At 36.9% G+C, this 18169-nt stretch overlaps 1 protein-coding gene across 6 annotated transcripts in view; it reads left to right on the top strand.

Annotated features, from left to right (window-relative positions):
- Window positions 1-18169, top strand: part of ADGRL2 (adhesion G protein-coupled receptor L2) — a 159977-nt gene that overhangs the window by 86340 nt on the left and 55468 nt on the right. For all 6 annotated transcript variants that reach the window (XM_068405708.1, XM_068405707.1, XM_068405706.1 and 3 more), the window contains exon 3: window positions 2247-2460. In XM_068405708.1, coding sequence (XP_068261809.1) covers window positions 2247-2460 — 214 coding nt within the window. The remainder of the gene's footprint in view (window positions 1-2246; window positions 2461-18169) is intronic.

Raw genomic sequence — 18169 nt, 5'->3', positions numbered from 1 at the left:
AGGATGTAGGAATGGCAGTCACTAGCAGCATTATATTTGATCCCGCCGCAGCTGCCGTGATGGTAGTTAATCAAAGGAGCTGCTGTATGCATGTGTAGTGGGGGCTGTGTGCGTACCCCTCTCTGTGCCCATTTCACGCCCTCACTGAGCCGTGAGCAGCTTCTGTCTTTGTTGTATTAATTTGCTGCATGGGAGGAACATGTAGGGTGTTAATGTGATGGATTCACGTTTTAGCTCTTTCCAGCTTTCAGTTCATGATACTTCAGCAAGTATCTAATAACTGAGTTTGCTATTGCGCATGGTATGTGAGGCCAAACCAACATCCAGGAGTGAATTTGAGATGGAACTGTGGTGCTTTCCACAGCAATATGGCTTCCTCCCTTGTTAACAAATACTGAAACATACTGGCAGAGTAACGGTACCGGTTTCATGTAGGATATAGTTCCACAAAGGTAAACTAAAGGCAGACCCGGTTGCTGCGCTCTGGCCTTCCCCTTCCCGTGTGCCGGGGTGAATTCCTGCCCTGCCAAAGAGCTGGTCTTCTGAGAGCTCATCGGTTCTTCTGCAGCAGAGGGAAGTTAGAGCCAGACCAGCCCCTTGCGTTAGTTTACTGTACAAGTTGGACAAAAGCAGGTGCTGGTGCGAAGGGGAAGGCAGGGGGTGTGCAGGTAGAGGAGGGGCAGACGGGAAGATGGGCTCTGGCTGCCAGGGAGCCACATCCTGACACTGGCGTGATCATTATCAACAGCTCTTTTTTTTGCAGTGCTAACAGATAATAATCTTCATATAGTAGGAGTTTTAATTCACAGATCATTCATTCAGTAGACAAAGTGACAGCCTCTGGTTCATGTGAAAATTTACTATCAAGGGATTATCTCAAGTTGTTCTTGATCTTTTTAGATCCTTGCTTCCTTGCCTCTTCTAACTCATCTTCCTTTTTAAGAAAAGTTTATTTTCTTTGCCTTCAAAACACCATAGAGCTCTAACTTTCATACATACTAGCTATTTCTCTTTGCTGTCACAACTTTTCTCTAGCAGCCTGCACTGAAATATTAATGGCCTTGTGCTACTCTATTAGGATGATTTTTTTAAAAAATAGGAAATACTTGTAATTCTGCTGAAAATTTAGAAAGGATTTACTATTTTAAAGAAACAGGTATTTAACACTACCGTGGTACCCAGTTTATCTTCCAAAAGGCAGCAATGCACACGTTTTGTAAGAAACAGAAATACTCTGTTTAATAATAATCCACAGTATCTGTGTACAAGAAAGTGTTAGACACATAGTTTTTCTGATGCAATGTATTTTTTACATAAAGAAGCGTCTGTAAAAGACTAAACATTTGGATGAATATCTGAACCATAGTTTTGTTTCTGAAGTATTTCATACTGCTTCATTAGAGAATTTACCTATTTTTAGGAATTCTGTCATGCAGAAAAACAAGTTAAAAATGAGAATTCCGTGAAACACATATATCATTTTTGGGAGGGATGGGGAGATTTTACATAGTATATACGTGCAGTTTGCAGTACTGATAATTTATATTTTTGTTCAAAATCTTATCTATCTGTGGTTTAATTTATGTAAAAGGCATGGTAAAGAGCACTAAAGTTCAACTAGGTAAAAGTATCAGTATGTCTGTAGATCTGGTGGCACAAACATGGCCATGCTGGGGACATAAAATAGCTAAGCAAAAGAAACCAACTCTTCCTGGGGAAAGGAAGGTAGAAATTAAGAAAGACTAATGAAGTTGGAACTATGGCTTTGGGTGTTTTTTGGAATTTTTGGGGGTGGGTTTTTTTTGTGTTTTTTTTTTGTGTTTTTTTTTTTTTTTTTTAAGTCACTTCTGCATTTGCAAATCCTGCCTGCTCTGCTGCTTCCCACTTTCAGACACGGCCCGTCTGACTGTGCCCAAACAGGGGAGAAGAGCAGAGAGAAAAGAGGTGAGAAAGGGAATATGCAATGTAGCTGTGCAGACAGGCGCCACTGTCTGCCCTGGCAAGGGTTAGAAGTAAAGAGGAATTTCCTCCTTTACGACATTAAGGACACAGCAGCAGTGGTGTAGGGATGTGACAGTTTCATGAAAGATGCTTCACTTAATATGGTACCAGGTCAAACTGTTGAAAGGTGCACTTCCTTTAGTGCACTGATGAGAGTTAGTGCCTATGTGACAGAAAAAGAATAGTCCAATGCAATATATCCTTTAGGCTCAATCTGATTTTTTTTTTTTTCCTTTTTTTTCCAGGTTTCAGCCGAGCAGCGCTACCATTTGGTTTGGTTAGGAGGGAGCTCTCCTGCGAAGGCTACTCCATTGACCTCCGGTGTCCAGGAAGTGATGTTATTATGATAGAAAGTGCTAACTATGGACGGACAGATGACAAGATTTGTGATGCTGACCCTTTCCAGATGGAGAACACAGAATGCTTCCTTCCAGATGCTTACAAAATTATGACACAAAGGTAAAAAAATATATATAATTTTGAGGACTAAAAAGTAAAAATGCCTGAATTAATACAGTAAGAGGTATATACTGTAGGAAATGCTGAGTTATAGTTGCCATTTTGCTATTGAGGTAGTATTATTTCTATTTAGTAATATTAGAAGGAAATAAAAACTACCAGTTGCAATTAGAGAGGTTTGTTTTTTTTTAAATTCCATGAGCAGAAGTTAAAAAGCAGGAAGGTAACTGCAAGGAGAATGGAAGAATTCACTTATTTGGAGATTCCCTGTCTCCATGTCTTTTAGGTGGTCAAACAGCACTCAAATGTGTCCAAATGGCTGCTGCATTTTTCAGTAACTTCTACATTCCCTGCCAAAGTTACACATTTCCTATGAATTCAGTAAATCATTGCCTGTACAATGTATCCGATGGAAAACACCAGGATGATTAAATGCCAGGATGATTATATGTCATTATACATGTGTGTACAGAAACATATATACATATAAGTGCAAGTTACATTATGTCTTAGTGACAGCGATTGTCATTCAGAAAAGACAGTCAGGAGAGCCAATAAAAGTCTTTTTAGTACAAAAGGTGCATCAGAACCAAGATTCACAGAAATTCCTGTGCTACAGGCCGCATATGGACAGCAGTCACCCAGTACTGACAATTGTGGAAATGTCAGCACAAATCAGTAACAGACATTGTTACTGGTTTAAACTACAAGCCTGAATAAATTCAGGATTGGTGGGAAGTTTTCCTCCTAGGACATTTTTCCTAGGGTGAGGAATCTGAATAAAAAGGGGATGGGAATAATCTGGGAGCTTTCTGGTGCGTGTACACAGATGTGTCATATGAAACATGCAAGTTGTCTGCATGCAGTGCTCCATTTACTGTGTTCTGTTTGAACATGGTAGCACTCAGTAACACATAGTCATGTCTTAAAAATAATCTTCCATTTTGATTTCCCAATTCACTCAAGTTGTCATGAGTGTGACTCTTAATTTTTATTATTTTCATTTGAATACATGGATGTTCTCTACTTCTCTAGTCAAATATTTGGGCTAGATCTCAGGCTTCAATTTCAAATGCTGGAGGTAAATTAAGGATATCAGGCCTTTTATTCTTGTTCTGTGTTCAACCTGTGACTTGTTCTGTGATCTGCAAGGGAAAGGCTCCATTGCTACACTAGGAAAAAGGTAATATAACTTCTTTAAATCATGTTTGAATTATCTTTTTGTGGTTCTAGTTCATTGTTGTTAATTAGATCAGGCGAGATTTCCATTGAGACTGCAGCAGCAGTGTCATCATCCTCTCATCTGTCAACTCCCTTTGAAACCACCTTCAATTGCTTTTGTAAATGCAGTGCCTCTCTGTAGACTTCCTTGTTGTGTAAAATGCATGTTGTGTTTTGATCAAAGTCCTCCTTATGTTCACTGCAAATATACAGATTAAGGTAGTCAGAGACAAATATAGAGGCACAATCTTGCTTAAAGTGACATCAAACTGTTACTGGAAAGCTGAAATTTCAATCCTTCCCTTTCAATTAATCAACTATAAGTTTATTATAGCAGAGAGTATTTTTGAACTTCCCCAGTCTTCCACTCTTACCCTTTTTTTCACAAACTTCACAAATGAAGTTGTGATCACATGTATGACACTGGTTCAGAATATCTATGCTCAGAGAGAGTTTCTCATTTTTGTTCGTGTTTTTTTTTTTTTTTTTTTTGTCTCAACAAATGTCAAAGATCATTTGACACTTTGCTTTCTATTATTGTCTGGCATTTATAGTAATTTGGAAGTTTGCTTTCGTAGTTTTCTTTCTCAGATCCTGTCATTAAGTAGAAAAGCAGTCTCTTTTGCCTTGTTTAATCTTTTTCTCAAAATTGCTCAATTGGTGCTATATTGCAAACGTAGAAGAACATTCCAAATTCCTTATGAAATATTAAAAGTTCTTGTATTGCATTTATTTATAACTGCAGTGGTGATCATAATTTTTTGTTGTCTAAGGCAAACTGTTGTTTGGTACTCAGCACATGTCCTTGATCTGATATCTAAAAGTATCACATCAGCTGTATTTTGATGGCAGCAAGTACACAGAAAAATCTCACCTGAAGGACTGTCAGATTCATTGGTTTTCTTTTTTTAAAAAAGTGGCTAGGAAAAACCAATCTGTTAGAACACTTGATCACAGGGAAAACTTTTCTTCCATACCTTTAGAAATAAGCAACAATAGTTTCTACATTGCTACTTAAAATCTTACAATGTTTGCTTCTAAGGACTAATGACATAGTTTTTATCACTTCAGCCCACGGTGTTTTTACCATTGCATTTGACCACTCGATTCAGTTTAGACCTGCAGTTAAATGTAATTCTATGGCAATTATTAAATATTCGTCATTCATTTGCAATATTGGTCCATAGCTTTTGCACAGCAACTACATTTACTGTAGTTATAGTGTGAAAACGCTAGCTGAATGAGATCAATACTGTGAAATCTGAAGACTGAGAAAATAAGATGAGGTTTCCAGTTTAACACAAAGCCATGTAATCGCATGCCCTGCTCCCCTTCCAGAGAATTTGAGATACTAGCACAAAAACTTTGCCAGCGTCCACTGATGTGTCAGCTCCTCTTTCTCAGAACAAGCTGCTACTTAATCTTTTCTCCCTCCCTTTTCTTTCTTTTCTGCAGTTCTCAAAAGATTTTTGACTTAATACTTTCCTAGGAAGCCTGACTAGAACACTAATGACTTCATTGCTTTACTTTTACCTTTGTAAAGTAGTTATTAAATTTTTAGTCCCTGATTGAAATTACATCCCAATTATTCTAGAATAAAGTCTTTCAGATGTATTTAGATTCCGTGTAAACTTCAGACTGGCACGGTTAAAATTAAAGCTTTGAAGAAAGAGACTAGACCTTTAGAAAATCCCTCTCCCCTTTCACACTTCTCTGATAATTAACCCCAGCGTTTGCATACAGTCAAGTTTGAGAGATCCTGCCACGCCCTGAAGATGAGTATAGAAATAAGCTTATTTCTAGAATATTTGGTGAGGGAGTAGTGTTAAGTGCGTGGCAGAGGACCCACGTTTCAGGCAGTTAGATCTTAAAATAGTCAGACTCCTTGGTGCTCCGCTGTCCTTTAGCAGGGACAAATCTCCTCTGTTTCCTCTTCATTTAAAAAGAAAGTAAATGAACAGGGAAGCAGAAGATGCAAAGCAGCCTGAGGAAATTGCTCTAGATGCTCGCTCATAAAGTGTGTTTGTGTGGCTGTAGCCAGAAACTGTCATGAGACTTTGAAGTTGATAAGGCTAACTAATACTGCTCTTTATAGGCACAGCAGAGATGTGAAAATTAACATGGTAAAATTTACTTACGGCCTAGTCTTAAGTCTGCTTCCATTGTAAGCAGGTTGCAGGTGGATTGCGTGAGTTATATTCAAACTGCCTGTGCATTTATGGGGACTTTCTGCCTTGGGTGTCAACTTCAAAGCCCCACTCTGCAGGCTGCAACTGCAGGTGGATGCACCATAGGCTTTTGTTAGGGCAGGCCCTAAGGGTTACATAGATACCACTTAGTGTTTGGATTTCTGTTTTATTCGCTTAAAATAATAACAGATATTTAGAAGAACTTGTAAATAAATACTTAAAATACATTTCAAAGGCAAAGGCATATTGTGTGTGTAATTTTATAGTGGAACAGTAAGCTGCTAAGGTGTGTTTTTGCATGCTGGAACCTTTCTCTTCTGAATTAAAAATAGGCTTTTTTTAGTAGGAATAATTTTTCCTAGTCCTAAACTTTTTCTTTAGGAAAAGTTTCTGATTATTGGAAAGATTAGATGCCATAACTATCTGTGTGTTTCCAGTACAGTGCAATTAGATGATATTTTTTGCCTGTGTATTTAAATAAATACTTGGGTAGTGTGGCAGATGATAATTAATTCTAAATCTTGAGAAATCTATTATTAAAGAAATGCCATGTCCATTCCAATCTGTACACCTTATTTTTAGAGTAATTTACAGTTATAGTTACTGGTGGGGCTTGTAGAAAATTAACATTTTGTATTTAAAGGAAATACAGCCTATTAACTCTGAATCTAGGGAATCATTTACTTAGATGAAAAATTCAAGCATTTAATATTGACAGCCAAATTAATGTTAACTTCAGAAAGAAAACATTGTTTCCCTCCTAATAAAGACTAAAATACCTTGAATTTTTAAATAGGAACTTCTGATCTGTGTTCTGATACTAAGACCATAGTTGCAATCATTAAAAAGAGGAAAAATTTGAAATGTTTAAAACTACAGACTTTGCAGATCATGCAGACATCCACATTGAAAAATATAATCTCCCAGTTGGTATATTCAGTTTATTTTTGATCTGCAACAGAAAGGAGGTAACATCAATCCTGCACTGAAATGGCCTTGAAGTTCTATTTTCATTTACAATTTGCACTATAATTGTAGCTTTATGTGATCTTTACCTCTTTACTAAACATATTTAATCAGTATCATTTTGCTTTTGCACAAACAAAGCAAACCTCATTGGAATACGTAAACATAAATATAAAAATATGTTAGGTACAATAGATGAACTTAGGGAACTGTAAATTTTTAAAACACCCTTCCCTTTTAAAACATTGCCGCAGAAAAGTAAAAGGATTAAAAGAGGAATAAATCCTCTTCAGCAGTGAGTGGTTTTTCTGTTGCACGTATCCTGTCCTATCTATAGCACATGCAACACATGTACTTTCAATTACCATGTCCATCATGACACCAGTGAAGAGTTCATGCTTGGGGTTTTGTTACCATGAACTTTTCTCACATGGTAACACTCTTAACCTGTTATGTCCATCATCTCTCTCCAAGACAGCTGCGCTTCAACGGAGGGTCTTCAAAATGTAAGCGAAGTGCCTTCCTCCCCACAGAGGGATCGAGGGAAAGCTGAAAGAAGCAGCGTATCCATTCCTTCTCCTGAGACTATTCTTTTCTTAATCCTTCCCAACGGGAGAGTGGGAGAATGGAGACGTTCATTCTTTTCCACCTATTCACATGTCCAACAAATACGTCATTTTGAAAAATCCTATGTATAAATGAGAGTGAGACATTTTGGAAACAAAACAAAATGAGTTGTCATCTGAAGATGACACATCTAGCAGGCTTGGATGGATAGCGGGTAAATCTATAACTGATTAATCTCACTCATCGGAGTGAAAAGGTCTAACCAAAAGAAAAACTCATACAGGGTGTCTTTGCTGGTAGAAGGCAAAACCTGCTGCGGGGTCACTGCAGAGCTGAATTCGAGCCTTTGCAAGACTTCCACAAAGCAGCATTTTAGTGCCTCAGAAATAGCTTCCTCAGGGCCCATGGTTGATTCAGTGTTTAAACTGTAGCACGCTTCAGATTTGCATTTCTTGATGTGACTTGAAACAGTTTTCACGGGCAGGATTTTATCCTCTGCCATTCCCAAATGGCTGTGATTGTGCTAATGGGGCACTGCACTTGGGGGACTTACACGAGGGCTCTGCCGGGCTTACACAAGGGCTCTGCTGACCCCTGCTGCTATCCTTGCCTTCTCCCTTTCTTTTCCTCCTGCAGCCGAAGATTGGCTCCCTTTGCTAAAGATATTATGTATTTGTTTTGTGTGTTACTCACAAGACTCAGTTATGACTCAAATGTAAAGAAAAAAGCAGAAATACACATAGCCAATTTTCATGAACTAGGCATAATCACAGAGCCTAGAATATTCATGAAGTATGCCATAGTCCTTAGCTTTATTTCAGAAAAAAACAGTAACACCCATGACTGCGAAGAACCTTGTTGGGCATTGTGCATTTTCACTATCATTAGTTCTTAATATGAAAGTAGTATGTCTAGTTTACTCATTAAAAATAGGGGGTTTTATTACTGGGCTTGTTCCATCGTGGCGTTACTTAGTAAATTAAAAACAAATCCTCATATTATGAGGTTCTGAGCAGTCAGGTAAGGTGAAATACCTGTCAGTGGTACTTGATTATCTTTTTGCGGTACGTTCTATTATTATTTTCTGCAGAAGAAATTATATTACACATGTGTAAGCACATAGCACACACACGTGCGTTGCTGTAATCACAACATTGGGCAAGCTACAAAGGAAGCAACAGAAGAATCACTGATACCAAATAATGACATTTAAAATTTAGATTTAGTTTACTTCAAAAAAGATTGGATTCATTATTTTACCAGGGTGTAGCTTGATATTTTATTTAGTGTTTTCCTATCTTATATTTAAGTTGTTTTCTTTCCTTTATTATTGGCAAAAACACCATCAAATTCTTCTTAAGTCAGCATATATCTTATCTGGCAGGATCTGACATTCATCAGTCTTTACTTGTTGTTTATGGGTGAAAATAAATACAAATAACTATACATATGTATACGTAAATTTTTAAGTATTGTAACACCATTTCTTGTGTATTTGAGCATCATATAAAATACATGCTTCAGCTTCTGATTTTCTAGGGGTTTTTTTCTGACTTCTGAAGTGGATTCTACTAGGTGTGTAGCCTACAGTTAATCATACACTATGTATTTTGGGTGTGTAATTACCTCTTTTGGTAATTTAATAATGTTTTTGAGAACTTGACTGAGACAACGTTGCTTAACCTTCAACATCTTTCAGTTAATTGTTGTGTTCTCTTGGATGAACTTGTATGAATTTTATACAGTTTTCGAATTTCTAGTCTAGCCAAGATAAGTTCCTGATTTAGTTGCACTCAGAATTTTATTATTAAAAAATTCTGATTTACTTATATATTACTGTGCCAAATTTAGTTCATATAGAATAATACTGTAATAATTGAAGCCTATTAATTCCTCCCACCCCAATATATCCTCTATAATACTTAGCCAAAACAGCTACATTATCTGATAAGTTGATTTAGGACTTTATACATGTGTTCATATAGCCATTTATCTCAACCCTTGCTGAGGAGACCTTTATTAAGCTGTGATGACTGCTGAATATGAAATGTAACCAAGATTATTTTTTTATTCAAATATAATTTAAATATTCATCAAAGAGGAGTTATGCTTGAAACTGACAGAGACTATTAACATCAAAAAATATAATTAACTGCACTGGGTATCATGAAGCAGAGTTAGCCAAATAGCCAAGAGGTCTAATTGCTCTAGAGTCTGTGAAGCAGTATTTTATTTTATACTGTTACTGTGGAATTAATAGTGCTGTGGTTTCCTATGCGAGGCAATTAAAAGCTGCCTGTTAAGGTTCATTGCATTGTAGGAAATCTGTTGAATATCACTTAGTAAACAGAACTGACATGGAAAAGGTACATGAAGATGGGCAGAGCAGGGTATAGATCGTAAATTAGGACAGATTAATATGAATTAAATATACGTAACTTAATTATGAGTACTTTTTAGTGTTACAAAGTCAGCAGTAGCAATGAAAGTGAAAAGTTTTCATTAATAACACAAAGGAAATAGAATTTAAAGATTATTACAGTGAAGCTGTTTAAGTCAGAGCAAAGGAATAGAAGAGTAACATGGGTTTAAAAATTAAAAAGTAGCTACAGAGTAGCACAGAAATGAGCAGATCTCATATTCTGGAAATTTCCTTCTGCCACAGAATAATCTCCTACTTATATTAAAAAGAACCTTCTGACCTTTGTGGCTCAATTAAGCTTTTTAGTTGAATTCAACAAGAAAAAACTTCTTTATTGAATCCCATAGATTCTGCCTGTGCCCAGGCTGTACAGTCTAAAAAGGGGTGGCCATATTCATGGCATTTTGACATTAATGAGGTTGCTGAAATGGAAAAGTTCAAGGATAAAAGATACAAGCAATAACAGTATTTTACAGCATTTCTTTTTTCCTCTCTAATAATAAAATTGCAGTTTAATTGCTTAATAAATGGGCCATGATTAGTAAAAAGACATAGATAATTCCCTGCTTTGCACTTTTATTTTCTGCATATTGCAGAACAATAATTAGCAAAAATGCTACGGCCACAAATGAAAGAGGTCTTTATTTTTTTTCTTTCATATAATAACTAAATGAAAGGAGTTTGCGTGTATGTTCATTAATTTAGTATGATAGTCAACTTCTATGTCTTTTAAGAATCAATCTTAAAAATTAATGTCATACTGGTAAAATAAAATCAAACAAAGAATTCAACTAGAATTCCTGTTTTATGTAAAGATTGGCTGCCTGTTTCATACATTATTTAGCATGCTTACCCTGCTTGTATCAGTGACATAAGAGTGCGTGCTACTCTTTCAGCAGAGTGCTGTCTTTGCCGCCTCACAGCACAGTGCCTTGTACTCCCAGGCTTGCACATGGTGTTAGCAGATATTTAAAGCACTTCAGCCTAACGTTTTATAGGTCATGATGAATTGAGACTATAAAACAAGTACTGCAATGAAGTTAATGCAGTCTTAAGAGCGTTGCATGGACCGAATACTCAGTATTCAGTATATTTTTAGCCTGCTGTAAACACATCAATGGGGAGGAAAGGTTCTTATCATGTAGAATTTTTCCATGTCAAACTTGCTTTGTAATACACTTGCAATGCAGGATCTTTACTACACATTTACTATTGAAAACTGTATTTTTTTTCAGGTTTTCACTATAATACAGTAGCTCTCAGAACCTTTGAGTTTCAGTTTCTTCTAGCATGCACACACACAGGTGCACATGCAAAAGAGGTCCCGTAACATTTTCAAAAGAAATTAGGTAGCAGAAGCGTTTCATTGAGCAAGCTGCCCTGACCAAAGTCGTATAGTTCAACCACCTTACAGGGAGAAGTTTTGCTACTTCTCAGTCACACCGAGCTGTATAATGTTTCATCTGGCAAGATACGTTTTTTGTTGTTATATTTGCAAAGGCATCTATGCTCCTTTCTTAGTAGTAATCTGTGATCTTTAACCTTACTGTTCATTGCTTCTCAGTTATCTTGCTTCTTGTGACGTATAACTACATGATGAAGGAGCAATTTTGAAATTTGTTTAATACACACATTTTTCTAGCACTGTAAAATTGTTGTTTCACCATAACTCAGATTTTGTGCTCCTTTAACACATTAATTTAGGCTGAGTTGTAAGCGTAACTGTCACAGAACACGACAGTTCTGAACCCATCACCTTTCCTTGTTTACTGACTTTCTTAACAGCATTGAACTCAACTCTACTGTTGCACTTGTGAAGCTCTAGGTGTTTTTTCATCTAGGATGTAGTAGCACTGATATTGCCTTCAGTGTATTATTCTAGGGCCGGCATCGGTGGTGGGTATGAAAAAAACATCATTTACTTTGTATATTTAGCTTGCTTAGATAATTTTGCTGTATTTGTGACAGAGATACAGCAAAAGAACACCTCCTGGAGTCGCATTTAAAACAGGAGCACTTTGAGTAATGTGCTGTAGACAGAACACATACGAGTTAGTGCTCAGTTATCATGCATGCCATCAGCAATGCCTTGTTGCTTTCTTATCAGCCACTTCCTGCTGTCAGCCCAGTGCTTATTCCAATAGAAAAGGGTTTGCATCAAATGTAGTGCAGTATTATGTATGGCTAACATGGGGTTTTTAATTGTGTAGGCACATGAGACTCCTTCAGTGGTAGACAGTTTGATAAAAGGATTAGATCGTGAATATTTTTGACACAATTAAAGATTATCTGTGCATCGACAGAGTCAAGCCAGTGAATTTTCTGATGTGTATTTTACAGAGGTTGAATCTGCTCGACTTGCATAAAAACGAACCACAGAATACGCAGGACTTTTGCAGATGTAAAAACAAGCAAACAAAATCAGCCCCTTGTTGGGCTTAAAACTGGAAGTTCCAGGAATCAGAAAGCGCACAGCTCAAATCAGTAACTTCATCCCTTGACTTCAAATTGCAAAGAAGAAAGTGGGATTGTGCTTTCCAGGTTAGAACAGAAGGATACTTCCGCAGGGGAAGTCCTATACCTGGAAGCCCTGCAAGCTTTCCAGATGATAATTAGATCCAGACATCACTGTGGGTAATGAATAACAGTGCTTTTGTGACAGGCATTCCTCTCGGAAGAAAAGGAAGTATATGTAGTGAGGACTCGCAGACACACTTTAATAGGAAATGACACCACTGTTAGAGAGTTGATTAAAGACCTACCAAGGGACAGCACTTCTGGAAAAAATCAGCGGATGAAATAAGAAAAGCTGTAATTTTATTATTAGTTATCGGTTAAATATATATAACTTTAAAGCCATGAAATCTGCATTTAAAATGTTGAGGAAAAGGACCATACCATCTTACTAGCAGATTGCGCTTTTATAAATCTCATAAAATAGCCAAGTTATCTTTTGGCCTGTTACTCAGTGTTTTGCTTTGAGTTCTGTTGAGCCATAGAAATTAGTCACTCCACAGCCCTGTGGAATTGGTGGATACGCAGCGGTGGGCACATGGCCTCTGTTGATGAAAATTATAACCCAAAAAGGGGATATTCCCTGTGGCAAGTTTACAAAAAAACAATTTATTCTTTTTCACCCTGTAAAACTCATCTTACAGGCAGGATCTCTTGCATTATTACAAAGTCTAATCCTCTGAGTGGGTAATTAACAGACCAGAAAAGCCATTTGTGGAAAGAGCGAGCCATAAGGGTGAAAAATATTTCTCCACTGAATGATCTTTAAGGAGTAAATAATTACAAGAGTGAGAGGTTTGAGATGACCAATCTAAATCTGAACATAATTAGGATGAACACAGTTTGAAAATCGAAGCAGTTGGCATGTGCAACAATTCTCGTATCAGAAGACTAATTAAATATTTAAAAGCCCAAACCCCCTCACTATACACAGAAAAATAACCTGCCACAAAAGGGTCTGTAACTTTGCAGATAACTAGGAAGGGTTACAGGGGGGAAAAAATCACAAATTGGCTCCAAGGTTCTGCAAGGTCACGTCTTATTATGGTGTATCTTTTATATGGTCTGATAACAAGTTCCTTGCTAATTTAATCTAAGTAGGGCATCCCATAGCGATTTCCCATTTCCCTTGTTAAAAAAGTGATCGTTTTTCTGTATGCAAACTGCAATAGGTGAACATTTTTATAAATAATTGCTCCTAATTGATAGAGGCTATAATATTTTTAATTATTCAAGGGGAATGCATGTGGTAAACTTCAGTTAGGGTTGCCCCCATCATACCCCCCATTTGAAATTGTACTCATCCTGTCCATTGCAGAGGGAAGACAAAGGACCCTATGAAATCATGTTGCCTCGGCAGCCAATTCTGTAAATTAGTAAGTCTTACTTTCCTGTTAGAGCTAAGATACGTTTATATTGAGTGTGCATTTCTGCAAACGAAACAACTGTGTTAAAGTCAGGAGACCCATAGTGAGTCAAGCTGAATTTGCATTGACCTGGACGTCCAGTCGAAACGTGAACAGTAAAAGTATACCAAGGCTTCTACATTTCAGTAGTTGCAGTAACAAATCACACCTGTCATTTGAAATACCTTATTTTAGTAATGAAAGTGGGTGATTTTTAAACTTTATTTAAGATCTGTGCAAATTAATGTGAAGGATAAATCTACACGTTTTCAATATTGTAATTCTTCAAGTTAGTCATTTAATAATGACTCAGAAGCTGTCTTAAGTTCCATAACTTCTAACTACATTATGAAATGCTGAATGCCAAGCAATGGATAAAAAAGATCGACAGTGCTGCAAAAAAGAGTTTTAAAGGGTTTTTACTCTTATCCTATTCTCTCTACCTTGGAGTCTTTCTTCTCCTGCAAGTCTGTTGCAGCTTTATGCCTAAGGATCAGACACTGCGCTTCAGGATTTTCACTTGGATTTTCTGTATGCTCTGCTATAGCACTGTGCCTCAGAAATAAATGCCCCTTCATAAAGCTCTGATATTATTACCCAACCCTATGTTTCTTCCCTGAAAACTCCTCAATCCACAAGGTGTGGTGCTACACTCACGCTCAGTGTGAATAATCTGTGTAAATTGCTCAGATATTACAATGCTGCACTACTAAAGTTTTCATTAGTAAATAAGCATAGCTTCAAGCTATTTCTTTTGTCTAAATGGTGAAATATTTAAATGGATCTTTTGAACTAATTTCTTTTCAGCAATCTGGATCTGCTCAGCTTAGTTGGTGTACTAAGACATAGACTGCTTGTAATCCAATGCTGCATTTTGCTTGCAAATACGCACACGCATAAATAATATGACAAGATTATGAATATGACTTTATTTCCATTTCTTCTTCCTCAGGTGGGGTTGCATTAGAAACATTTTTTCTAAAAAGCAGGTTTCTTCTGCTTCATACTGTTACAAAGTTTGGGTTTGGCTTACACCTACACAAACCTCACCAGGAGATTGTTCCGTTTATTTTGCACACCTCGTTGCATCTTTTGGTGTCTAGTTTTCCTGTCCTTGCTTTACAGTCAGCTCCTCACAGGCTCTGGTAGTTCCAGTAGGGCCTTTCACATACGTGGTAGAAGGTAGTGCGGATAGAAAGATGGGATTGGAAAAGCACTTAAAAAATTGCCGAGAGAAGGCGGGAGTTACGCATTCCACTGGAATGTACATTTCCTCTTCCTTTTTTTTCCCCCTCCCTATTTTATCTAATGCTTCAGTTTCAGGTTATTAATAACCCCATAACAACAACATTTACACCAATAAACAAAGTACTGGAACCAAGAATGAATTATAGCAAGAAAAAAATATCTCTGATAGTTTAGATGTGAGTAAGTGAGAAAATTTGTCTTTTTAACAGTGACTGCTTTGAACGTAGAGAACATGAATACTAAAAGGCAAATGGGTCATAACTAAATGTATTAAAATTGTAAGAAGAGGTTGAAAGCAAGAAATACTCTGTTAAATTACTTTGCCATACCAGTCTGATACACATTCATTGATAGTGAATCAAACTGGGTAATCCTAAGAAAGGGCCTGTGGGAATTGCATATTTTCTGTTGTGTTTTATTGTCTATTTGGAATTTTCATCCTTAATGCATACCCTTAGACTCCCACAAGATTACATTGTATAAAGAAAACATAGTTAAATATTATTGCATATTTATTGGGCAAACGGAAACAACGCTATGGTGCACCTTTTTCTACGATATTAATTATACACTAGCTTCCTTATGTCATGTTTACTCAGTAATTAGGAAGATTCAACAAATCATCAACAGTATATTTAAAAAGAAAGTAGAAACAGTTTTCTCAGGTTTTTTCACCCAAATGTTTTTCATCTGAAGCACCAGGTTTATTGCTGTGGTGGTCACGTGGCCAAGTACATAGAAAATCCCAAGGCTGGGTTGTGAATTTTCAAACCAATTTCTAGCATGCCTTACTGCTTTAGCAGTCACAGGAGAATCTCCAATGTTTATACACAATTCTTATGGCCAAGTTCTGCTTTCACAGTGCTCATATATCTCTTGTTTTTTTCTTTATGATTATGATTATGAAAACTACCACCACAGCACACTAAATCTGTTTTCCCTTTGAGCTAGGTAAAATTCGTGCTTTTTTTTTTTTGCATGCTCTTTCCCCCGTAATAGTTTTAGGGTTTCTAACTTGAAAATAAGTTTTAGAAAATCTTATACATGAGTAAGCAAAATTGCAAGTGTGGCATCCTGGGTTTTTTAAAAGCCAGTTGCAGGATTACATGTCTGTCTTCAAGGAAGCGTGGCTCTGTAGGGATGCCTGTGCTCACTCTGCCTGCATGGGTAGGGTTGTGCTACTGCTGCTGCAGTGATACTGCAGTGATGGCCAGCCAATGCCACTTCAAATCAGGGCCTTTTTTTCAGGCTTTGGTTATGCCCAGTTTGCTAACTCATTAGGTTTCAGTATGTAATAATGTATTTCTTGTGAGATGAATTTGCAGCTCAGAGTTTAAATACATTCCTTTAAATAATTTTATCTACTGTGGTATGTGTTTATGCATACATATGTATCTATACACCCCTAAAATAAAATCCCTGCTCTCTGGCTATTTTCTATGTAAGTTTTGTACATACTTTCTAAGACCAAATTAATAAAACTTAGCATTTAAGTAATATCTGACATCTTCATACATATGTAGCTTTGAGTTTAATAACACGAGTGGAGGTCTAGTGAGTATGCATACAAAAGCAGAAGCTCATCTCACGTGGCAGTTGTAGACCATTAGGAATACATATGTAAAGACAGCCATTTACTCCGGGTAAAGAGGTTCAGGAAATTTTCAATTTAAAATATGCTGTTGTTAAAAGTCAATACATGAAGTGTAGTCATCCCACATTCCCATCTCTTTTTACTCAGACTGCAGCTCACCCAGGGTGAATAAGGAACAAGAAGACCATATGGAGTATGTGGTGCTACAACTCAGAGTTTACGTGCTTCAAGTGGTGTTCAAGCAGGTTGCTGCAGGCGATATGCAGGAACATGTCATCATGCTGGCTTTTAAGTATTTAATCAATATGCTGAAAGAGAAATATTGTCAGATCTGACTTAAAAGTTTCAAAACATACCAAGATGGATTTTTTTAATGTATTGACAGTTTTATTTAAAATGAATTTTATTTATTAAACATGGCTTTATGCTGTGTCTTTTTTTTTCTTTTTAAAGTGAAGTACACATGACTCTTTTCTGTGTTTGCCAGTTTTACCTTACCTAATGAAACATTGCATTCACAGAAATGCAGCATTAGGAATACACAAAATTATTTTGGTAGCCCATTTCTGGCTAGACATTAACTCACATCCTTTTCAAAATAACATTGATGTTTCTTTTATGTTACTATCTTTGTCAAAGTTATTTATGCAAAACAAAAGCATTTGAAGGATAAATTGTAACGTGGGCGTTATTTCCTACACACCTTCACTTTGCAAACCACTGCGAGAGGAACTGTGTGTATCTTTCTGTGGCTGACATGACTTACCCATAAAGATGACCTCTTCCCTCAGTCAATCTGTTTGATCCATGTAATGCTAATGTCTTCCCAGAATCTGCTTCTCAGATTCCAGTACTTCACTTTCTGGTCCAGTCATGATACACTGTGTTTTTCATTTTAATGCTGGAGTATATGTTCAAGTCCACAGATTTTGCATTTTTAATCTTCCTTAGAACAGTAGTGAATAATGGCCCTTGGCAGGAGATAATGAAATTTTCTTAATTTATATTTTCAAGCAGAAGCTTCAATTGAAAATGGCATCCTATGGCCTGGAGACATAGCTCTAGTGCAAGTTTCAGGGGAGCTGTAATAATAATGCAGTGCCAGTGGTGACGGGGAATGATAGGACAGTGAAGAAGTAATTTAAGAAAGAAAAGAGAATGTAGCAAAGCTTTATTGTAGTATATCTAATGATCTGCTGAAGATTCCCAATAGCTTTTGGAGCATGACAGGAGAAACTAATGTTATCTTGCCAAAACAGAAGCCTCTGCTTAATCAGTAGAACAAGATTATTGATTAAAACACCTCACACAATAGATTGCGCATGGAATCTCATCTCCATACATTGCACGTGGAAAAGTGCAATAATGAGCAAAGGATGATAAAAAAAAGAGCAAAAGCAATTTGTTGGGAATTGTACAAGTCAAGATTAGAATTGAAATACAAACAAATTATCATAGAAAGTACAGCTGTCCTTAAAGCTGAGCACAGAAGGGGATGGCTGCAGCAGGGACATGGGTACATGGGAGCAGAAGATGCTAACAGTCCTGCCGGAGCTGCTTTACTTGCCTTTTTTTCTGTATT

This window comes from Nyctibius grandis, chromosome 8 (genome assembly GCF_013368605.1).
Source record: "Nyctibius grandis isolate bNycGra1 chromosome 8, bNycGra1.pri, whole genome shotgun sequence".
Taxonomy (NCBI): Eukaryota; Metazoa; Chordata; class Aves; order Nyctibiiformes; family Nyctibiidae; genus Nyctibius; species Nyctibius grandis.
This window is presented reverse-complemented; position numbering and strand designations above follow the sequence as displayed.